Source organism: Apium graveolens, chromosome 9 (genome assembly GCF_009905375.1).
Source record: "Apium graveolens cultivar Ventura chromosome 9, ASM990537v1, whole genome shotgun sequence".
Classification (NCBI taxonomy): Eukaryota; Viridiplantae; Streptophyta; class Magnoliopsida; order Apiales; family Apiaceae; genus Apium; species Apium graveolens.
Window position 1 is genome coordinate 285,491,252 of NC_133655.1, and position 24,507 is coordinate 285,515,758.

The following is a 24,507-nucleotide window of genomic DNA, read 5'->3' on the forward strand; positions in this document are numbered from 1 at the left end:
AGAATCATCGGGAAGAATGCTAAAATGGGCAATAGAGTTGGGACAATTTGATTTGGAATATTGCCCTCGAATAGCGATAAAGGGACAAGCGCTGGCTGATTTCATACTTGAGTTTGACTCTGAAGTAGATGATAAGGCTATAGTGTTGGCAGAACCTTCCTCACAGGGGAATCCTCCTGTTGACATGAGAGAAGAGTTCCCACACCCTTGGTGGAACTTGCATGTCGACGGGGCCGTGAATAATAATGGAGTAGGGGTCAGGATTGTTTTGGTCACCCCGGAAGGACATCGTTTGATGAGTGCCATTCATTTCAAGTTTTATGTCACTAACAATGATGATGAGTATGAAACGTTAATCAATGGTTTGAAAATAGCTCTAGAAGTGGGGGTTGTGAATTTTATCGCTCGGACTGACTCAGAGTTAGTGATAAACCAAGTCAACGGAGGATTCTAAGCCTGAGGACCTCGGACAGAGTTATATATGAGATGTGCGCAACATCTACTGGGAAAGTTTGAAAGTGCCAGGCTAGAAGGCGTACCAAGGGAAGAAAATAGCAATATGGATGCCTTGGCAAAGATGGGGTCGTAAATGGACAGCGTCCAACTTGGGCAAATTCCTTTGGGGATCCAAGAAATCCCAAGTATTCCAGAAATAGGGGTGTTCCAGGCACAGGAGATCCCACAAGGAAATTGGATGACCCCCATTCATAGCTATATTCGAATGGGAGCTCTGCCAGAAGACAAGTTGCAGGCTCGACGCCTTCGCTACCAGGCTGCGAAGTACGTTGAATATAATGGAGTATTGTATCAGAGAGGGTTTAATCAACCACTATTACGCTATGTGGATCTGGAAGAAGGAAATTATATCCTTAGGGAAGTACACGAAGGTATTTGTGGCAACCACTCGGGGGGTGGTTCGTTGGCATTGAAAGTCCTCAGACAAGGATATTACTGGCCAATCATGAAAGAAGATGCCTTCAAGTTTGTTAGGGCATGTGATCGCTGTCAACGATTTGCTAATTACTTCAATGTCCCGGCAACATCTATCACTTCGCTGGCGAGTCCTTGGCCTTTTGCCATGTGGGGCATTGATCTCATTGGAGAATTGCCTAAAATCAAGGGGGGTGTGAAGTATGTTGTGGTGGTTGTTGATTATTTCACAAAATGGGCGGAAGCTATGCCATTGGCCACGATCACGGCAAAGAAAATCAAAGACTTTGTCTTCAACTCCATAGTCTACATGTTTGGTATTCCATATAAACTCATCTCGGATAATGGAAAACAGTTTGACAGTAAAGAGCTAAAGAAGCTTTGAACATAAAGAAAGATTTTGCTGCGGTTTACCACCCGCAAAGCAATGGTCAGACAAAGCCATAAACAAGATTATCAAGCACACTTTAAAGGCTAAGATGGAAGAAAAGAAGGGAGATTGGCCGGAGGAGATGCCCATGGTTCTCTAGTCTTACAACACGACTCCTAGATCGACCACTGGAGAGTCCCCTTTTTTGCTAACGTACGAGTATGAGGCTATGCTCCCCGTAGAAGTAGGGGCCGGATCTCTGCGAAGGGATTTGTTTGTTGAGAAAGATACGGAAGTTAACCAAAGACTCCACTTGGATTTGCTGGACGAAGCCAGAACGAACTCTCAGTTAAAGCTTGTTGCGTATCAACAGAGAATTGCAAGATATTTTAATAAGAAGGTAAAATCTGTGCCTTACAAGGTAGGGGATCTTGTGTTGCGAAAAGTTATGCCAAATACCAAAATAGCTCGGCATGGGGTGCTTGGAGCTAACTGGGAAGGACCATATAAGGTCAAGGCTATACTTTGGAAGGGAACCTATCTCTTGGAAAATTTGGATGGCAAGCTTATTCCCCGGGCTTGGAATGCAGAGCATCTACGAAAGTTTTATCAGTAGGGTGCGGCTTTGGCCCCCTCGTTTCAATGATTAATTTCTATGTAATATACTAGTATCAAATAAATTCGTCCTAGCCTAGGGGGGTAGTATACATGACTATGAACTTTGGAACTAACAGAAGGATAAATTTTTTAAATAAATTCCCTACAGAGCATAGTAGCCATGGGACTGGTGTACTTTTTACACTAGAGCGCATTATCAATGAAAGGAAACAGTTGCTTCAAATTGCTTATGTGCTTCGTTTAATTAAAGAAAAAGTTAGGTCGCGCCCTAACCAAAAAGACCCTTTAATAATAGAGAAAAAGTTATTTGTAATACACAAACAAAATATATCCATGAAACAATGTTCTCTAATTCAGAAATTGCAAAACATCATATCTAGGAATGTCTGCTAAAAATCAAGGCGCGCCTCTATGAAAGGACGCGCCTCAAGTTTCTATACACTTAGCAAATCTCAACAAATGATAAAAGTATATGATTAAGAAAAAGCTAAGACAAAGACTTAAATAAAGCAAGGCGCGCCCAAAAGGTAGAGGTGCCTTGACAAATTTTTTCCTTGAAAGATTGTTAGACAAGAATGTTTACTTTTAAGGCGTGTCTTACCCATCAGGGCGCGCCATCAATTTGGTACTAAGAAACTTTTTGCAGAAGATCAACTTGTTGAAATAAAGATAAATGAAACCTTACGACAGTCACAATAAAAGAGTAGCAAAACGGAATATAGTCATACAACCTTGCACAACATCAAAAGAGGGTTGGCTCCTCAAAGTATTGAAAAACTTAGTTCAAATGCAGTTTAAATATAATAATAGATCAGAAAGCGCCCTGAGATTCTCCAGTTGGAGGAATGGATTGGAGGGGAATTGAGGGATCAACCTCAGGCGCGTCCTTTTTAGGTTCATCAGTAGGCGCGCCCTCATCTTCCTCCAACCCAAGCTCAATCCTTTTTTCTCGAATCTCCTTGGCAAACTTCTTCTTGAATTCTGCCATTTCAGCTACGGTTTCTTCGCCGAACTTCTCAAAAGTGTACTCAGGATTGTTCTCCACAAACCCAATCCTGTAAAATGGAAACCGTTGGCAAAAGCATCATCTGTTATAGCCCTTCTCTCCTTCATCCAACCATTCATTTCCTGATCCTCAAGGTACTCTATCCTCGCTTTTGCTTCAGCCAATTCTATGTGAAGAGATTCAGCCTTTTTGTTGGCTATTTCAAGCTGGGAAGTCGAGTTTGGAACTTCACATTTGAGGAAAGAGATTTTAAAATCCTTGGCCTTGATATCTTTTGCATGGAGGAAGTCTTTGTCCTTCAAAGTATTTTGCAAAATGTTGTTGTCACCTTGCAGTCTCTCATGGCGCGCCTTCTCCTCTAAAATCTTGTCCACCACCTGATTGGAGTGGATGAACAATTGGCAAGATGCCTTGATAGAAGCCCTGGTGGCATCCTCCAAGCTCATGGCTTGCCACTGCTCCACCTCATCATCTGTAACACGGAGGGAACCCAGAGGGCCAAGGCAATTCAAAGCAGCAGAGGATCTCGAAGGCGCGCCATCTGTCCTTTGATTTTTGGGTGCGCCTTATTTTTCGGTCAGATCAATGATTGGCCTTTTCGGAACAGGAGCAGTCTGAGGGACAGGAGTAGGAGCAGGAGTGGATGTTTGGGCTGTAGTGACATCTTTCCTTGATTTGGGTTTGGGTTTGTTGCCAGGATGCGCCCCGAATGACTTAGGAATCCTGGGAGGAGCCATTTCTGCATAAGACATGGTAAATATTAATGAATATTGCAACAAGGCGCACCTAGACATTAGAGCGCGCCAAAGGTATCAAATTTATCAATGAAGGTTTGAAGACATATAATATACAGAGATATAGCAAGCAAAAAATGAAGGCATGGACTAAATGCATAATATAAGTGTGCAATCTTTAAATAAAATAAAACAAAGGCAACAATGAAAGAACTAAGGTATCCTAATAAAGGGCGTGCCCTGATCAAGGAATAATAGATTGATAACAATGAAATATAACATGCAATGATTTAAACTAGCAAAGAGCTATACAGGCAATGAAGTTTTCTTAAGCAATGGAGACGCGCCCACACTGGAGGGTGCGCCATTGAGACCTAAAATATTCAAACTTGTATGAATCTCGCCATGTAAGGAGTTGTCTTCCAATTCCTCCTCTTCTTCTTCGATTTCTTCATCGGTCTATATCAATGATATGGGAAACAGGGTTACCTTTCCTGAATTTGATGAATTTACGTTTTATTCCTACTTGGTCAGAAAGGATCCCAACTCGCATCAGATTACTCTTGGTGGCTAATGTGTTTAAATTCCATCTCTCGGTGGCCACTCTAAGAAGGGCTTCTGCTCGCCTTTTGGGCATGCCCTCGAGTGCTCTCACCACTGGTTTGTCTGAGTAAAAGCACTGTTATAAGAAGCAGAGAATATGTACAGGTGAGCTAAAAAATAAAACTGAAAGAGGCGCGCCCTTACTTGGAGATGTGTTGAATCGAATCCTCATCCTGGGAACGTCATAGAGGTAGAAAAAGTTTTCTTTCCAGCCCTTCTCGTGGCTGAGTTTTCCAGAAGAGAAACCTTTTTATTGTGTTATTTATCCGTGACCAGATAATAATATCCATGGTCAGATTTCCTTAGACTAAAGAAATGACTTACTTCGGCCATTGTGGGCTGTGGAAAACCTAGGTCCATATAAAGGATGAATAACGCAAGGACAAACTTGTAGTTGTTGGGAGTGAGTTGGAGTGGAACCACATCATAGAGTTCAATCACCTCTCTGAGGAAGGGGTGCAAGGGCGCGCCCACACCCAATGAAACTAGCTTAGGCCTGGTTACCATTCTAGGGATCCTGAAATTTCTCCCATAGTTGAAAATGTGAGGCCACATCATGCTGAGAGGGCGCTCCCAGATACCTTCCATATCATAGTATTCTATGAGCCATTCTAGTTGTTCATCAGAACAAGCTGAGGGAAGGCCCGCGCAGAATAGTTTTACATGCTCTTTCCTAAAACGTTTCTTCATGGCTTCGTTGCACGGCTCAAACTCATCCCAGTCAAAGTTTAACTCACTATCGGAAACTTCCCAATGCTGGAAAGGGATTGGAGAAGGTTCAGGAGAAGTGGAAAACTGAAGAGTGTCTTCATCAAAGAAATTCATTTCATCACGAAGAGGTGATGAGTTCACTTCAGGCGCGCCCTCAAGGATGGGAGATGTAGGCGCGTCCTGAGATTGGTGTGGAGAAAGGCTTGGAGAAACAGCCCTGTATGAGACCTTAGATGGTCCTGCCCCAACATTAACCCCAATTTTAACGCCCCTATACCTATACGCGTTCAAACTTTACAACCAGTCGTCATCATCCAGTTATGTACTAATAGGGACTAGAGATCTTTCTTTTTGAATTAGCTTTTGTTTACCTCTTCTCTGACTTAGAGGGACGTGATCTTGGGAGTCGTTTGATGATTATGCCATTATATCACTAACTTTGAACTCTTGAACAAGGCGTGCCTCTTGTTCCAAAAAGTGGGGAGTTTTGTGCGCGTCTGGGGAGTCTGGCTCAAAAGAGATGGGTGGAGGAGAGTAGATCCCTAGCTTAGTGCAAAAATCCTTAAATGGATGAAAAGGAGAGGACGCGCCCTCGTCTTCCAGCTGTCAAGAAAATCAAAAAATATTAAGGGGGCGCGCCCAATTCGACAAAGGGTAAAAGGAAATATAAAGGAAGTAAACAATGGAAGGGTAGTGTGCTCCTGTATTAGAAGTAACATATGTTAGCCCTATTAAGGCGCGTCATATACTAAGAAGGCGCGTCTTATCAAGGATAAGATCTATGTATTCTGATATGAGGGTTGAGCGTTAAGGTGTTCGAAGGTTAGTGGTTAAGACGGCGCGCCTTATCCGGGAAGGTATAAAGATTACAATCTAAATACACTACTGATAATAAAATGATGGCAAGTCTCAGATAAATGGAAGAGCGCACCATAGGTTGTGGGCGCGCCATAGTAAGTTTCGCGGTATATGTGCTCTTAACCCAGATTGAAAATAGGCTAATGAACGGTTGGAATTCTTTAAAACACAAATTTGAAATTTAAAACCCTATGGTTTTGGATCTAAACTACAAAATTTGTGTATAACACAGATATACATGCATATATACACACAACCAGAGAATGAATTATGAACAGGAAGATGAATAGATAATATGGCATGCACTGTGATTTTATTAACGAAATTCAGAAATGCAAAAAGCTTTATGTACCTTTTTGATTGGAGAGGGAGATTGACCGGAAAAATTAAGGGAATGGTGGAGAACAAGGCCGGTTCTAAGCAGAAGTTCCTCTCGCCGGTGTGGTAATGTTTTGGAGAAAAAGTAAAAAGAGAGAGTAAAGTAAAAAGTTAAAACTGAATGATTACCTATATTTATAGATAGAAATTATGTGGGACAACTGTCAGTCCCATCAATCACGTCGGCCACGGTTCCCGAGAAATAAGGGGAACCGTTTTTGAACCGTTTGAAATTCCAGGACGCGCCCTCTTGAAGGCGCACCTTATCTAACTATCACAGCAACTTGAAATTCTGAGTAGAGAAAGATTGGGACTTATACAAATTTAGATGAAAGATAAGTAAAAATTCCAATCTCATTTCCAATGACATATGGAATTTGGGGGGTGGTTGTTATGCCCGAAAATTGGTATAAACATTACTCATATTAAGATTGATAAAATAGTCAAAATTGAGGTACAAATGCCTAAAATTAAGGAACAGATAAGACGATCTTCCTTTATGGAAGGAAAGTAGGCGCGCCCTATGAATAGGGAAGGACGCGCCCTGAATTATGAATGATTGATGGAAACGTGCCCCTGTAGATATGGAGGGCGCGCCTCACCAGAAGAGGGAGGCGCACCTCAATGGTTGGGAGGAAAACACTCGGGAATTCATTACAGGGTTGGCCCTTTTTTACCTTTTGAAGAACTTAGGGCGCGCCCTAAAGTCAAGGATGGCTGGGAAGAAGTTCAACATGGTTACATGGATGGGCTCTTTGGAAGACTCGAAGAAGATGGAGATGATTATAACTAACGCATTTGATGCAGGTACTCTAGTGAAGAACTCCTTCCTGTAGTGTATCTACAGGAAGGCGGTGTCCGTGGTCAGAGACCTCCAGGGGTCAATGAGTACACTACAGGAAGGCGGTGTCCGTGGTCAGAGACCTCCAGGGGTATTCCTGGACGGAAGGCCTCCTCCTGTAGTCAATGAGTGTCCTCATTGGGGATGTGGGGTAAATTCTGGTGTGTGCTTTGGGAACTCTGTCTCTGTAATCAACGGGTGTCCTCGTTGGAAGACTTCGGAGTATCCAGCACTTTGCACCCAAGAGCTTGGGATCACTTGTTCTGTAATCTGGTAGGGGCTCCTTATCGGGAGACAAGGATGCGTCCAACATTTGGGGTGAACCACGGCTATACCTACGTCCACGAACTAGAGAAACAGCTGGTAGCGGAGGGTTATCCTTGGCCAGGGAGATGCCTTAACTGCGAAGTCTCGAAGCTGCGGACGAGCCTTGGGCCTTTGTGGTTGGGCCTCATCGGTGGACATTCCTAAAGTTAGTAGAAGATGGTTTCCAGTGGGTTTCCTATTAGGCCTCGGGACAAGAGTTCTAAGCCCATTAGGTTTCTTATTCCCCAAGAACTACGTTGGCTTGATTCCCTATAAATAGAGATACGTAGGCAAATTGCAAGGGGTCAGAAGTGAGAGCGCAAAAGAGCCACCACTAACCGTAAGCAATCTCAGCCATCAATAATCACCACCACCAAACACTGTTCATACTATCCGACGAACACTGTTCATCAAATCCACCGATTACTGTTCACTTTTCCGACAAAAAATCACTGTCACGGATCTTGTTTCCGGCTACAAACCTCAGACTATGTTGCTCCCAAATTCCTCCGTCAACAGTCTCTTATTCACTTCAGCTGTGTTTCAAAATCTTGACTACTTCGTACTCTTCACCTAATATTTATATTAATTCATCTTGCTCACAATGCTGTAAATAATAAGCACTTTAGAGCATCTCCAACAGCCTCTTAGTTCATTCCCTAACTTTAACATAAAATATTGGATCCTAATAATTTAAGACATCAATATCTACTTTCATCTCCAACAACATTCCATATATATATTCCTTATATAATATTTTATTATTAAAAAGTATCATTATTATAAAAAGTGAAGAAAGAGAAAGTACTTCATTCAAATATATATTATAAAATAAAAGTTAGAAGAGGGGAGAGGTTAGCTAAATATAAGGATTTGGGACAAGATCTTAGTGGATCTCAGTGATTTAAGGAATCAATAGGATACTGTTGGAGTAGTTTTTTTCCTCTTATTCCTTATATATTGTACTTTAAGACTCCAAATAGCTAAGCTCTTATGTTGTATAACTCATTACTTACAATTCCAGGTTTCTTCTGAGATTTGAGTTAGATAACATTGGAGTTCGAGAACTTAGAATTGTGGTAGATTGACTTTTGGACTTCCGTTAGCTGCGTTTTTGTAATAGTCACCTTTTTAGTAGGATTTTTGATATAAATTGTATTTTATTTTAGTTTTTATTTAGAATTATTAGTCCGAAAGTGCGGACTGTTACAATCTCATACTCGATATTTGTTTCAGAATTTTACATCCATAAACTATTCCTTATATTGTGAAGGTACGAGTTTATCATAGCTGAGGCTAAGGGGGACATGAGTATGACATGGGGCATGAGTAATCAAATTTATTATTATCATTTTTATCTCTATTTAAACACTAAATTGTAAATGGTTAATAAAAAAATAGTAAATCAAAATATAATAAATTAATAATTAAATAAATTAACATTTATAACTTAAAAAAATATTTTAAATCAAACATATTCATTCCAATACTAAATCAAATACATGATATCAAAAATGATATATAAACCCGATTTGTCATTCTATAACCAACCGACATTAACAAAGTACTAGCTTATATCCCGTGCGATACTCGGTATTTTAAAATTTTCATTTTTTATTTTTTAAAATTTATTTTTTAATTTTTTTTAATGTATATATATATTGTTAATTTTGTCGTTATTGCAATATTGTTTTAGTTTTTGATAATTTGTTGTTACATTTTTGCAAAAAATATGCATATATTAAGAAATATACAGACCGAGAATTGAATTACAGCTATGTATAGAGTACTGTCTAATCATATTCTATCCACTCTTATATCATCATTATATAATATTTCGGTTTTTGAATAGTATTAGAATAATGTAATATTGTTATATTTATGATTAGTTATATCTCTAATCATATTCTATTTAGAATTAAATTAAAATATTATATTTTAATTGGTGTTTGAATATTATTAAAATAATATAATTATTTTTTATCTATGATTATAATTTATTCTAATAAAATATAATCCTAACCGTTTATTTTTTATTATATCACATAAATGGTTGAGATTTTTTTGATGGTATCTTTCCGACTCCTATAAAGTTTTTTTATCGAATCATAAAAACCAGAAACCTCACAAATCACAATGACCAAAAACCCTCTCTAAAACTCCAACAATGGCGAAAACAGGAAGAGGAGGAAGAAGAAACCAAAAGCTCAACAGACCCTCTTCTTCATCTGCTAATTCAACACAACCCCTTGTAAAGACTCTTCCTGAAGAACTCATTGATCAGATTCTTTTTCGAACTCCAGTCAAGTCTCTTATTCGCTTCAGGTGTGTTTCGAAATCTTGGCTTCTCCGTACTCTTCACCCAAGATTTATATCAATGCATCTTGCTTACAATGCTGTTAATAATAAGCACCTTTTGTGCCATACTTATGATTATGATCTTGTTACCAAGACTAGCTTGAACCTTATTGCGTATTTTAGCTATATGAAAAGAATGGTACCTGTTTGTTATATTGATAAGTGTGTTAAGAATGGTGGTAGTGCTAAGAAGATTAGGTTTGATGAGTTTTCGAAAGAGATGGTTCTTGCGGGTTCGATTAATGGGGTAATGTGTTTGTCTCAACAGGGTGTTGAGATGAGGGGGAGGTTTGTTGCCTTGTGGAATAATGCGATTAATAGGTGGAAATTGATTAGGGTTCCTAGGTTGAAGTGTGAGTGTGATAGGTTGTATGCTTCGAGTGTTGGGTTGGGTTTTGATGAGAAGAATAATGATTATAAGATTGTGCGGATTGTTCCTGTTGTTCGTGAGCCGGATTTTGAGGAACATCGTTGGTCTCGGGTTGAGATTTATAGTGCTAATAGTAATTCTTGGACAGAGGTTGGTGGGGAGGATGGTGGTTTTATTGGTTTTTGGCCTAAATTACCGAATTGCAATTTTGTTATTAAAGGTTGTCCTTATTGGGTTGGAGTTGATCGGCCAGATGACATGAGGCCGTATGAACCTATGCAGAAGCACGAATTTCTTGGGGTTGTTGATCCTTGTACAGGGTTGTTTAAGAAGGTCTTGTATCCGGAGTATGTCAAGAATGAAAGTACTTATGTGCATCCTCTTAATTGGAAGGACTCGCTTGCTATCTTAGTTCAATCCCCAGGTGAGCAGCCAACCCCAATACTCGATATGTATTGGTTGGATGAGAAGAATCAAATTTGGACAAAGATACATACCATGGGGCCGTACTACTGTTTTGAAGGAGAATATGGATTCCGGATTCCTCAGTCCCTTACCACAGGCGAGATTGTAATTGAGAGTTGGAAGGGGACGTGTTTAAAGCAACGGACACCTTTCTTCTGGGACCCTAAAATTAGTGATTCTGCGATCTATACCAGTGACTATGACACTCTTTGTCCACTGTGGTATGAATCTTACAGTCATGTCGAGAGTTTAGTTTGTGTTAAGGGAATGGAACTTATCGAGAAGGAGGACAAAAACAAGAAGAAAACTAAACCTGCAAAGAAATGGTAAGTGCAATTTATAAACTTTGATTTTGTTATGTGTGTATACTTTACTTTAGTTGTCATGAAATTTTAATGTAATCAAATGGTTGGAATTAATACATTAGAAATATGTGTTATTTGTCAGATGTGTCTAAACAACGTGATGCAACTACATTCAAGCAGAACTATATGACCAACTTTAGGCTTGTCACTCCTCAATTGAAAGACTTTGGTCTACAGATTAGGCCCAGTAAGGTGTTTAGTTGAGTGTAAGCTATCAAGAAATGATATTAGTATTCAGAATCAGATGTATAGTGCATTGTGCTTGACTTTAACAGTTTCACCAATGCAACCTGGAAAGTCATTCCCCTCAAATACCCAACAATTAAATAATTTTACTGTACTGAGTTTGACTTAAATACTCCAACAATGTAACTTTATCATGCAGACTAAATTATATTATAAGCAATTAATTTGAGATAGTAAGTTTGTAATATGCTAAGATTGATCCAGTTGTTAATAGAGTTATTGTTGTTTAAGTGTACATATTCCCCCTTCTCTCTTTATTAATATATATATGTTTTGAAAATTTTGCATGCAGAGCATATCAGAGGACAAACTTCTTTGTTGATCATTCTATAATGAGAGAGAGAGAAAGATGTAGATACGTCACAAGTAAATGCAATTGTTTGTTACCCTCTCTGCGAGGGTCTCATATTATTTGCGCTATGTTTGGTAGTCAATAGCTATATATGATACTACTCATACTAGTATCAATGCATGTGTTAACTTTTCCTAAAATGCCTACTTGATAAGTTGATATGTCCTTTTCCGACTACCTCAACTCCCTGCAGCGTAATTTCTAATTTGGTTTGCTTTTTACTTGCAGGACTGAATTGTTCACCAAAGATTTTGAATCACTATTGCATCTTAAGTAAATCTTTTGCTGGATGAATTTGGAAGGAGCAAGGTTGAAGACGTTGGAAAGAACGGGTATAGTGTTTCTCTATAGTTATACTACTCTAGTAATGTCTAGTGAAACTTAAGCCCCATAAACAATTTTCTGTTGCAAAGGAATCATTACACTTAAGAAGAAGAAATGCTGGACTAATGTAAACTGTTTAACAGATAAGATGTTACTTCCTTGGTGTAAGCTTCTATGTATTTTGAATTTTTGATGGTTTGCGCGTTGAATTTAGAAGTCTGATATTCTTTATTTTGTTTTGGATATGAGCTTTGACCAGTGTTAGCTTCGTTATTGTTGTTGGTATCAAGTAGTTTCAGACATAGTTATTGTTGTTGGAATCAAGTAGTTTCATATTTGCTGCATAGTAAAAGCTGATCTAAGTTGCTTAAACCAGATATGATGCGACAGATAATGTTAGGGACAGCTTTGCCACTTTTTATTTTTTTGTACATATCTTACAGATTCTTAGGGCTGGCACACAGTCGGTAGGGCGAGGAAATGTGTGATATACTGGGTTAATAGGATCTGTGCTGAGGAAATGTGTGATATATTGGGTTAATAGGATCTGTTACTTTGGCCACATCTTGGAGGTACTACTGTATGTGGTGCTGAGCGGAAAACTAGTATTTTGTCATATTATTGAAGCTTGGGGAGCTATTTTGTCAACTCTATTTTTGAGTCTGACAACTCTGTTTTACATATGGTTATGCTTCGTTTTTTTTTACACTCGTTGGTCCCTTGGATTTTAAAATTTACATACCTCATATCGGCCATGGATAAGGTTTAGTACTGGTTTATACAGTTGTGTGCATTGTTTTTTAGACATGTTTATAAGCTTTAAACATGCCAATTGTTTTATAAATTTTGTTTTTGGTTCATTCGGTTGCAAAACCTGCTTCAATTTGGCTAGTATTAGTCAATGTGAGTGGTGCTTGGAGTTAAGTCAGTTGCAGTGCTCTGATTATGTTTGATTCTCATCTAACAAAAACCCAGTTGGTAGGTAGATTCAAAATCCTTGTTAAGTTTGTTAAGACTAGAGTCAATAGAATATGGTGCAAAAGGTTGTTCCAGACTTTGATTTCTTGGTACAAATTTACGCCTCCGTGGTTTGTAGGCTTCTGACTATCGAGTTCTTTCTCACTTTATTTGCTCAGTGATTTGATGTATATTGTACAGGTTCCGTTATTTCTCGTAATTGTTAGAATATATAGTTCACTTTGAACAGATGTGGCTTGGTGTTTCACTTCCAAATTTACAGTTCAGAATAAGGATAATAGCAAGATATCATAGTAAATATATGCAGATTTAACCTTAAAGATTAAGAACAAGTGAGCATTTGCTAAAAACTCTTGTCAGGCCAGTACGTCAAGAATATTTCTACTAGTCAGAATTGCTTTAAAAACTTCTGGCATCATGCCAGATTCCCAACCTGAGATGCCAATCTTAGATACGTGAACCCCATCAAGAGAGTCGGCATATGTACGTTTCTCTTAGATCACTCTCTGTGCCTTCAGAGAACATTCAGTTTGTTAAGCATCGGAATAAACATAATATTTTAAACAAACACAACTAATCATTGATGAGCACCAAGATCCAGCTACGCTTTTTCTGATTATCGGGTAGACTTTTAAGCATGTCAAATTCATCAACATCGCCATTCCTGAATCTCTCGACAGCCCTCATAACGTCATCATCCGTAATACCATCAACATTAGATATGACGTCATAGATTTCTTTGCATGTGGGTCTTGAAGGCACTTTTTCTTTACTCAAGTATGCAGAAGCGTGCGGAACTCCCTGTCCAAGACAATCCCTCTTCTGCCTTTTGTTTGATTCCCCAGAACCTGTCTCAGCAATGTGAATAGCTGCTTCATCACAATTCTGAATGTGCTTATTCTGATATGCAGAAGCTTGCGAAACTATCTGTCCAAGCAATTTCCAGAAAAGTAAAAAAATAAAATCAGCAACTCGAAGTAAGTACAAAGATGAAGCAGTGTTTAGTTTAGACTATTTTCATAAGTAGTCAATTAATGTGAGACTTCATAGTGGACTAATACTGGTACTAGTAAAGTAATACAACTAGATAACAAGAAATCAAGGTGGAGAGAAATTAAACCCAACTACAGGAGCACCTGAAAAGCTTACAACGACGACTTGATATATGCTATAATCTTCTAAGCTCTATAGTTCAAACTCTGCTAGTAACTGGGGTATTACCTTTCATTGCAAAATTCAGCTACCAGAGAAGTTAGATATGAGTACTAACTACTAACGTAATGATTGATTTTTTTCCTTGTTATTACAGTGGTTGTTGCAACTCCAAGCCCTCTGCCTCGACATCTTATCAAGCCAAAGAAATTCAAATACAGACACAACCACTACAGTCTGGTAACTTTTGTTGATCTCAAAGAAACTATATATATCTACATCACTACATGTTTGGGATTCTATAGTTACTTATACTTAAATATAATGCATAACTTCAGATCTTCTATGAATGAATGATCAAAATCAGTGACTGCAAATAATAGTTTTAAACGTCATAGTACATCCATAAGCTCTAGAATATATAGGCATTTGACAAGAGGAAATGACTGATCCCATTTGCTAGTTATAGGCATTTTACTGAGTATTGTAAAGGCACAACAAAGAACAGATATCATCAATCATTTTTAAAACTCTGTAAAGACACCAATTTATGAAAGACATTTATCATCCAAATTTCGCACTTAAGGATCATGTGATACTGAGGTATAACAAGTACATAATCATAAATATTTTTTGGTCATATGTAAAGACGGTGCAAGTAGCCATACAACTATTACTAATAATATTATCATTAATTAAAAAAAAAAGTTTTCTAGTCTGTACTCTTAGCTCTTGCTAAAGACGCAGAAGCACTCAGTTTGAAGAAGGCTCTATGTGGATAAAGTATTTAAATCTTAAGAAGTGTATCTTTGAGACAGATGCAAACAGTGGCGGATCTAGCTTAAATAAATAACCCAGCTGATTTTTTTTCACAGTGAATAATACACTTCAAATATTAATAAGATTCAATGAAGCAATGACTTTGGGATTGAAATTTTATTCCTGCTTTATACTCTTCTTCCCTGCTCTCTGCCTCTCTCTCTATTTGGGATCTTTATGAAATTTACCAAGAATATATGTATTTTGTTTTCACCTACATACTTTTACCCAGCGGAGATGTTTTATCCTATTAAAAACTAAAAAAAAAATTGCCCAGCTGGAGCTGGGCCAGCTTCCTCTACGGTCCGCCTCTGGATGCAAAGCTAGTTGCTGATGCTTGTCAAGGCGCTCGTGGAAGATATTATTTTGATACTATCATTGCTAATTGTGTTGTTTTTGTTTAAGCAACGCGATGAGGTGCATGTGAGTTTTGTTCATAGGTCAGCAAATGGAGCGACTCATTCTCCTGATTTTCTTCATCAAGCTATTGTTTACGATAAAACTAATTAATTTAAGTATGATTTGTTTAAAAAAAATAATGGCCTCGCTGAGGAGAAACCAATACATCTGGGGGCGATATATTGGTTATATATGCATATAAATAAATAAGTTACCTCGGCCTTGACTCTCCTTGCCTTCTTTGCTACTGGAGAAACAGGAGGCCCATCATGAACATTGTTCTGTCCTACAGCATCCTCATCATCCAAAAGAATAACCGTGGGTTCAACCTTAACCGCTGAAATAGGCACCTTCCGTGGCCTACCCCGCCCCCTCTTACTTGGCCCTTCATTAGTACTCTGTTCAAGAAGGACCACATTAGTCACCACAGAATCATACATAACCCGACTGATAATAGGAAATTACTAAAAAGAATACTCCATCCCTCCCACTCATGTATCGCGGAAGATCTTATTTTGATACTATCATGGCTAATTGTGTTGTTTTTATTTAAGCAACGTGATGAGGTGCATGTGAGTTTTGTTCATAGGTCTGCAAATGGAGGGGCTCATTCTCCTGATTTTCTTCATCAAGCTATTGTTTACGAGAAAACTAATTAATTTAAGTACGATTTGTTTAAAAAAATAATGACCTTGCTGAGGAGAAACCAATATATCTGGGGGTGATACAAAAGTGTCTAGACATAGAGAACACAGAAGTAACTGGACTTTAACGTACCTCATATAAATATTCACCATCATTAAAATGGTCATTTCCACTTCCTCCCTGTGTTTCATGTGAATCAACCTCTGCATCATCGTCATCTGAATCCCATTGCTGAAGGTCAGGCACAGGGGGGAGAACAAATCCTGAAACACAAACATAATTTGGAAATATTAGTTTCAAGGTTCGTGTTAGCAAAGCAATATACCGTTAAAAGATAACCTTCTTCTCCTTTCACAACAGATGTGTGTCTCTTATCTTTCCAAAACTTGATAGGTTCTCTATATTTTAGCAGGAGTTTCCATTCAATTTGTCCTCTCCTAGATTTTTCTTTAAACTTAATGTTCTCCAATTTACTTGTGTCAGCATTCTTTATTCCCAGTTGTAGGGGAGACAATTGGGGTCGATGATAGTTAACAACTTCAATGTCGAACATAACAAAAGAAGAGAAGAAAATTCTCTGTTTTCCTTTATCAAATCTTTCATAGGGGCGCCAGTTTATCTACAAAATTGTCAAAAAAGATATTAAGAGCTGCTAAAACAATCTGGGCAGAAAAAACAAGAAAACTACACTCACATCCTTTTGATGCTGAACACCATTCATTAAAGCCACCCACTCGATATTCCTGTGGTTATTTTTGAGACGTCCTTCAATTTTTTGCTCCAATACAGAAAGGAAGGGAACTCATTAGTTGTACAACTTTTGGGATCAGGAATGCCCAAGTACTCCTTCTGTATGGAGGGAATCCGCTCCAAAAAGAACATCTGCAGAAGAAATTAGAAAATAATAGGAGCAAATTCCAGCAGTAAGAGGATGTCCAGTGCCAGCTACAGGAGATGCTATTTCTAGCTCTAATATAGCATTTACAAACAACTCCAATGCAAAGCTAATGTGGATCAATAAAAAAGGAAAAACTGAAGTTGCTATAACTGAATGTGCTATTTCTACCTGCTCTACTTAGATGCTTTCTGTAACTAATCATAATCTTCCGGTTTAAACAACTTAGGTCCAGTCAAGAGCTAGTTTTCAGTAATTATAATTAGTAAGCCTGATACCAAAATCCATGCACCGAGATTAATACTATCATTTACAATTTACTATAAGCTTCAACATACAGTGTACTGAACCGTAGTGCTTACAGGATCAAAATTACATGCTTTGACACGGTGATCAGGAATCTTGCAAAATTTAATTAATTTTTCCTTTTTCTGAAAGTTATATTCAACCAGGTAATTAGCATAAAACCTTAAAAGTGAACAGACTTTTACTAGATATAAAGCATGATTTCTTAGAAAACCTCTCAAACTATAATCATGACTCGAGAAATTTAAATAAAGAACACTATAATGTTCGTGTCAGGAAAAGAAAATTTTACATGAATGCATACCTACAGTATCCATGTTGCTCCCTTTGTGAATCTTTTTCTTTTGAATGCTGACTGCAGCTTTGCAAGTACAGCAGTGCCCCATGCAAAGCTGTTAACTGATCGAGCACTTAAATCCTTCAGCATTGTTAAATATCCCACGAAAACCGTGGGTTTCCCCTTTTCAGGAAACAGAATTGTTCTCATCAAGAAAAGAATGTACGCCCTTGCATACTTCTTTAAATCTTCTTTGTTGGTTGCTGGTGGTAGCGTCTGAAAGGTGTTTAGCAACCAAGACTTCTTAACATAAAAAACATCAGCTTTTCTTGACGGATCATCTTGCCCTAACATTTCTAGGATCAGATTAGAAGGGTTAAAGTCGCCGCAGACAATTGGTTTACCATCCACCGGAAGACCAGTTATATTGTACATATCCTCCAATCCCATATACAAATTATATTTTTTGAAAGAAAACATCTCGCCATCCAGTAGGGACATTATAGCTTGCAAAAAGTTGTTGCTACAATGAAACTCAGTCATGTTTTTAAATATATTGAAGCACGTGTCATTGAGCAAATTGTCAACTGCTTCATCGAGCTTCCAACTTTTAAATTGATCTATTGCTGAACAACTTATCATTTTTTCTGCATTGTAAGAAATAAGTTATCAGCTTAACATTATCAAAGTAGGAATGTACATTGATCGTTACCAATGAAAATCAAACCGAACTGCAGATCTCGGAGGCCAAAAGGTATATATGATCACGACATAGACACGAGTTCAAAAAAAATTAAACAATGTATATCTCTCTAAAACTATATTTTAATGTTCTACAATAACGAATTAACTCATTTTACCCATAGAATAACTAACTTAAAATTAGTTACAGTGACGTGGAACTATGCAATTGAACTTGTGAGGGAGACAATTAGAGAAACATGCATATCAATAAACACAACAAAATACACGAAAGTAGTTCAATTGCATACATTGAGCAGATATAAATAATACACAAAATGAGTTCAATTAAATGCAATTATACAAAATTAGGGCATAAATAATGCAACTAATTTTACGAGATTTCGAGATTACCTGATAATGATTTTTTGACTGGAAAGAGACGAGATGGAGTGGGAAACACTGAGAGAGAGAGAGAGAGCGGGAGAGAGAGAGAGAGAGAGAGAGCGGGAGAGAGAGAGAGCGGGAGAGATAGAGAGAGAGAGAGAAATAAAAGTGTGAACAGACAGAGGGAGGGGAACGGTGTTAAACAGCTTGAATTTTGATTTTTGAATTTTTTGACATTTCACGGATTTAAATGTCAATCAAGACTTGGAACGTCATCCACAGACTCTTCATTTATAATTAACTTTAAAATTCGTAAATTGTTGTTAATTCATTTATATTTCGACTAAATACCCCATAATTTCAAGAGTTACATTTAACATGCTTAGAGCAACTCCAACAGCTTAACTATTTGGAGTGTTAAAGTTCCTTAATTCACAAGATCCATTAAAATCTTTTTCTAATTCTTTATCTTTAGCTAACCTCTCTCCTCTTCTAACTTTTATTTTATAATATATACTTGAAAGAAACATTTTTTTTTCTTTATTTTATATAATAATGTTACTTTTTAATGATTAAATATTGTATAAGGAATGAATATAGGGAATATTGTTGGAGTTGAGAATAGTTATTGATGTCTTAAGTTACTAATATCCAATATTTTATATTAAATTTAGGGAATGAACTAAGAAACTGTTGGACGTGCTCCAACAATGTCTTGGTTGAAGTCTGAAATATAATATAAAATTTTATGTCCTAGTAATTTAGGACATATTTATCTTACTTGAACTCCAACAATGTGTCTTGTTCTTATTATATATTTAATATTTTATTATTAAAAGTTTACTTTCATCATTAAAATACAATATATAGTAGAGAGAGAAAGAGAGAGTGTACCATAATATATAATAAAATATGAAATAGGCCAAGAAGAGAAGTGACTTAAAAATAAAACTCAAAGAGGTTGTCCTACGCAACTCCAAGAGATTCCCTATTTGTTATCCTAAGGTGTAATTTAAGGAATGGAGTAAAAAATGTGCTCCAACAGAATCTAGAGTCTTTATTTCACTGAGATCCTTCTTCCATTACTTATAAATAACTAACCTACCCCTTCTTCTTAGTAAGTGCTAACTTTCATTTAATAATATAATATTAGAGCATTTTCTTTCTCTCTCTATTATGTAGTGTATGAAAAGTACTTTTAGTAATATAATATCAAATAAGGAACCAATATAAGAAACATTGTTGAAACTCAAAATTCTTATCAATGTTCTAAATTACTAAGATTCAATATTTTATATTAAATATAAGGAATGAAGGCATACTAGGTCATTGTTGGATCAATTTTTTTTATCATATGTCTTAAATTTCAATTTAGGATATCATATAAGGCGTCTCTTGGACTTGCTCTTAAATTTAACTTCCTAGATCACTCTCCATGCCTCTAAGAAATGAAAGTTATTGTTATCTCCAGATATAACTTATAAGTGTAATATATTTTATGTCTCAATTTATCTGTCTTGTTTGTATTTTGATGGTCAAATTAACTCAAATTTGACCGTAAATAAATTGCATTTTGTTCAAAAAAAAAAAAAAAAAAGTTTGACCGTAAATAAAAACTCATTTTTTCATTATTTTGAAAAACCGAAAAAGAAATTTTAAAGTAGATTAAACATATTTTCTAATAATATAATTTTTAGAAATATTTTCTATAATGTACAATGTGAAATTTTCAACCAAAATTTGGTTAATTTGATCGCAAAAAATCAAACAAGACGGGTAAATTGGGACGGAGAGAATACTAATCAGGACACCGTGCCAAGACATTAAACAAGATTAAAAGAAAGAAATAAGATTGTGTCTGGAAACACAAATTTCATTCGAATATTGGAATTCAATTTGTAAAATTCGCAATTCTGATTCCAGTATTCGGAATTCTGTATCAATAGAATTTCAAGTCGTGCATTACAAATTCTGACACTGTTTCTCAAAAACTAGAGTTGCATTTGAAAAATCAATTTAAGAACTCGTCATAATAAACATAATCTATCAAAATTAAACAATCTTAGCATTATGCCTAAACACAACTACTCGTTAATAAGCAACAAGATCCAGCTACGCTTTTTCCGATTATCCGGTAGGCTTTTGAGCATGTCAAATTCATCAACATTGCCGTTCATGAATCTCTTGACAGCCCTCATAACTTCATCATCAGTAATGCCATCAACATTAGATATGACATCATAGATTTCTTTGCATGTCCGTTTTGCAGGCTCTTTTGCTTTACTCGCGTTTGCAGAACTGTGCAGAACTCCCTGTCCAAGCCATTCACAGCAGATTAAAAAAAACAATTAATCAGCAAATTAAAATGAGTGCAAAGACGACAACCGGTGTTTAGTTCAGTAGGTAATCGATCAATGTGAGCCTGGTGTTTAGTTCAGTAAGTAATCGATCAATGTGAGCCTGGTTTTTAGTTCAGTAAGTAATCGATCAATGTGAGCCTGGTGGTTAGTTCAGTAAGTAATCGATCAATGTGAGCCTCCTGGTGTTTAGTTCAGTAAGTAATCGATCAATGTGAGCCTGGTGTTTAGTTCAGTATGTAATCGATCAATGTGAGCCTGGTGGTTAGTTCAGTAAGTAATCGATCAATGTGAGACTTCATTATGGACTAATATTGGTACTAGTAAAGTATTACAATAGATAGCAACTAGCAAGAAATTGAAAATGGAAAGAAAGTAAACCTAACTACAGGAGCACCTGAAAAGCCTATGACATCGACTTTGATAATAGGTTATAATCTTCTAGGCTGTTCGGTTTAAACTCCGTTAGTAATTGAAGCATTTCCTTTCTTGTAAAGTTTCAGCTACCATAGTCTATAAGTCAGATGACTACAAACAGAAGTATGGATTAATTTCCTTGACATTACTATGGTTGTTGCAACTCAAAGCCCTCTGCCTCGACATTTATACAGGAAAAGAACATCAGACGCAAACACAAGCACTAACTCTTGTTGATCTTCGAAGAAACTATTTACTACATGACATGATTGGGATTGTATAGTTTGTAAAATTACTTATATATAATACGTGGTTTCAGATATGCCCATGAACGAATGATCAAAATCAGAGACGACAATGATAATTTTAAATGTCGTGGTACATCCATAAGCTCTAGAAAATATATAGGCATTTGACCAGAGGAAATTACTGATCCTCGTTTCCTAGTTACAGGCATTTGACTGAGAATTGTAAAGGCTGACAACAAATTTGAACAAATATCTTAAATCATTGTTAAACCTCTGTAAACACGCCAATTTAGGAAAGACTATATCATCCAAATTTCACACTTAAGGATCATTTGATACTGAGGTAGGAACAATGTCGAACTTAAAATGCCACACTCATACACAGTGATAACCACAAATGGAAGCAGTGTACTACCCACAAATACTTGTAGATAGATAAATTGACAAAACAGATGCTAATGCTATGTTTACTCTCTTCCATATCTAATTATTTATGTGAGACGACTTCTAATACTATTATCACAGTGCACATTACTGTGATTCAGTTCTTTCTAGAGCTCGGTTTTCTGCCAAGGAGTCAAGGGAAACACTTTAATTTTAGAAAGAATTATCTTTTAACTCAATAATCAAAGCAAGGTAAACAAAAATTAAACTATCCAAGTAATTAGCAACAACAAGATAAAGGGAAAACAAGTACGATGAGATTTTATATGGTTTGTCCTTGATAATCCTAGAGGATCAATTTGGCCCAGTGATAACTAACTAAAAACCAACAAAAACACTCTCCTAACTCCTTATATTAATATTATTTATACTCTATTTTATATGGTTCCATAATCCATACTCTATTCGAACATATTTAAAGTCTGTGCAGTAAACCATAAAACTATAATCAGTAATCATAGATAATAACAAGTCCCCTAAATTATATGAAGATTTAATTACAAATTAGGTGTGCACATAATTATAAAAGAACCATGTTGTGTAAGTTAAACAAACCATGCCATGTTATGTTACTAGCATGAAACACACCACACATTTACTGAAAACTAAAGTAAATGCATCATTTGATAGCCTTTGATTATATATGCATATAAATAAATAAGTCACCTCAGCCTTGACTCTCCTTGCCTTCTTTGCTACTGGCGAAACAGGAGGCCCATCACGAACATTGTTCTGTCCTGCAGCATCGTCATCATCCAAAAGAATAAACGTGGGTTCAACCTTAACCGCTGAAATAGGCACCTTCCGTGGCCTACCCCTCCCCCTCTTGCTTGGCCCTTCATCAGTACTCTGTTCAAGAAGGACCACATTAGTCACTGCAGAATCATACATAACCCGACTGATAATAGGAAATTACTAAAAAGAATACTCCATCCTTCCCACTCATGTATGGTTCATGTTTACTCTTCTTTATGTTCTTTTTAGTATTGATTGTATTATTAACATTGAAATTTCAGACATCAATGTTGCTTAAGATAAGTTCTTGATTTTCACCTCTTTGTACTCTTACATTGTTTAAAAAGTGCTACTGCATACTAGCTCACCTTGTTCACTATTTTTTACACTAGATTATGCTCAGGTATATTTGTTGCAACTTAGGATCAGACTATAGGTTCTGTGCTTTACGTAATGATGTTCTTAGTGCCTCAGATGAACACTGGAACATAAACTTGCAGGTAATTTGCAAGTCAGAAAATGAGTATATAAAATTTCTAGCAAAAAGTGGCTTAATTTTGTTTCCCTCTTTCCTTCGAAAAATAACTGTACTAACAATCTGACCCTGAATCTTAATTATAACATAAAACAGTTAGGAGATATGATAGATAATCATCTGCAATGCTATCAAAGAAACAAATGACTCAAGTGATAAAACAAAGGAAAAAGTTCATGCAAATTGTGTAGACCAAAGATAGTTGTCAAAACATATAAACCTAGGGCATTGATTGTAAGATAAACAAACTAATAGCTACCAAAAAAATTTATTACTTTTCAAATAATTAACACTTAAATTACCATATTAACGGAAAGTGGACAATATTTTGGGACAGACAATATGAAGAGTAGTGCTAGGTACCCCAAATTCGTTCCCAAAACTTGTGTGGCGTGACATTTGTCACATTTTAATTTGGTGGCCCATATAGATGCACGCGGATCTCATCTCATTATCAAGAAAGTTACCAAGTATGTTTTTTCCACATCAGCATTTGGGAACGATAATGAATGGGAACCGATTTGGTAACTCTAGCATTTCTCTAATATGAAATTTGGTCAAATTGAATGAAACGGAGGGAGTAATAAGTTATTACAGCATTACTCACAGGACCAATTACAGAATTACTCGCAGGAGTAGGCGGATAACTTGCAGGCGGAGGCATAGACCAAGGCGCTGGCGTAGGCGCATGCATATGCACATTATTATTCATATGCACATGCACATCATTACTTATATTACCCCTAGCATACTGATATTTGGCGCCAGAGTTAGAACTATCAACCAAATTCGCGTTAGGCACACGAGGCCGATTCTGATTCAATAACGCTAACGGAGCCCGAAAATCAGCCGGACTCCGAAACGCAGCGTACTTATATAGTCCATTTTGAAAAAGAACTGTGCCATTCTTTGTCATTGTCTCGAGTTGTCGAGACACCTGTGTAAAATGATTTGGACTCGGAGTAATGTTGTACTGGCTCAAAATATAGCTTGATATACGATGATAACTTGTTCCAGCTTCCTCGTGTAAAACTCCTAGTGCACACGATACCATCTAGAAAAACAACAGAAAACAGAATTGATCTCAAACATAAGTCAAACATGTGCATAAATATTGTGATATTTATGTATATTTATACAAAATGAATAGTAGAGTTACCTCTGCATAACGTGTGGGAGAGGTGAGCGACCGCTGTGACGGTGTTAATGCCATGGAATCGAGAGAGATCGAGATCTGAGAGAGAGAGATCTGAGAGAGATGAAAAGAAGGGTTTTTGGTTTGAATTTCAGAGTTAGGGCGGGTTATGTGGGCACTGACTGTGGTTTAAATGTTTATCCTGTTTTCTTTTCCAAATAAAAAATTTACTTTCAACAAAATGCTACTTAATTTTATACTC

At 36.9% G+C, this 24,507-nt stretch overlaps 4 protein-coding genes across 7 annotated transcripts; 2 read left to right on the forward strand and 2 right to left on the reverse strand.

The window, feature by feature from the left end:
- The first annotated feature begins 1,529 nt into the window (after positions 1-1,529).
- LOC141686493 (uncharacterized) lies at positions 1,530-1,916 on the forward strand. The gene has a single exon (XM_074491527.1). The coding sequence runs from the start codon at positions 1,530-1,532 to the stop codon at positions 1,914-1,916; it is 387 nt and encodes a 128-aa protein (XP_074347628.1).
- Positions 1,917-9,448: 7,532 nt separating this feature from the next.
- Positions 9,449-14,529, forward strand: LOC141682503 (putative F-box protein At3g25460). 4 transcript variants are annotated; one of them, XR_012559802.1, is made up of 4 exons: positions 9,449-10,874; positions 11,452-11,525; positions 11,740-11,843; positions 14,123-14,141. XR_012559802.1 is itself a non-coding variant. In XM_074487199.1 (2 exons), the coding sequence occupies exons 1-2, from the start codon at positions 9,523-9,525 to the stop codon at positions 11,786-11,788; spliced, it is 1,401 nt and encodes a 466-aa protein (XP_074343300.1). In that variant the 5' UTR covers positions 9,451-9,522; the 3' UTR covers positions 11,789-12,066. The 4 variants fall into 4 exon arrangements, 1 of the variants encoding a protein (XP_074343300.1); XR_012559801.1 differs by lacking the exon at positions 14,123-14,141 and having other exon boundaries at positions 11,740-12,066; XR_012559800.1 differs by lacking the exon at positions 11,452-11,525 and having other exon boundaries at positions 9,450-10,874; positions 14,123-14,529.
- LOC141682504 (uncharacterized) lies at positions 13,088-18,572 on the reverse strand. The gene is made up of 7 exons (XM_074487200.1): positions 18,402-18,572; positions 17,334-17,953; positions 16,523-16,710; positions 16,168-16,447; positions 15,961-16,091; positions 15,399-15,581; positions 13,088-13,740 (listed from the first exon to the last, which is right to left on the reverse strand). The coding sequence occupies exons 3-7, from the start codon at positions 16,547-16,549 to the stop codon at positions 13,387-13,389; spliced, it is 975 nt and encodes a 324-aa protein (XP_074343301.1). The 5' UTR covers positions 16,550-16,710; positions 17,334-17,953; positions 18,402-18,572; the 3' UTR covers positions 13,088-13,386.
- A 1,667-nt stretch (positions 18,573-20,239) lies between these two features.
- On the reverse strand, positions 20,240-24,430 carry LOC141686870 (uncharacterized). Its single transcript, XM_074491964.1, has 4 exons — positions 24,270-24,430; positions 23,718-24,164; positions 22,507-22,689; positions 20,240-20,686 (listed from the first exon to the last, which is right to left on the reverse strand). Exons 1-4 carry the CDS (start codon positions 24,321-24,323, stop codon positions 20,459-20,461), a joined length of 912 nt encoding a protein of 303 aa, XP_074348065.1. The 5' UTR covers positions 24,324-24,430; the 3' UTR covers positions 20,240-20,458.
- Between the last annotated feature and the right edge of the window lie 77 nt (positions 24,431-24,507).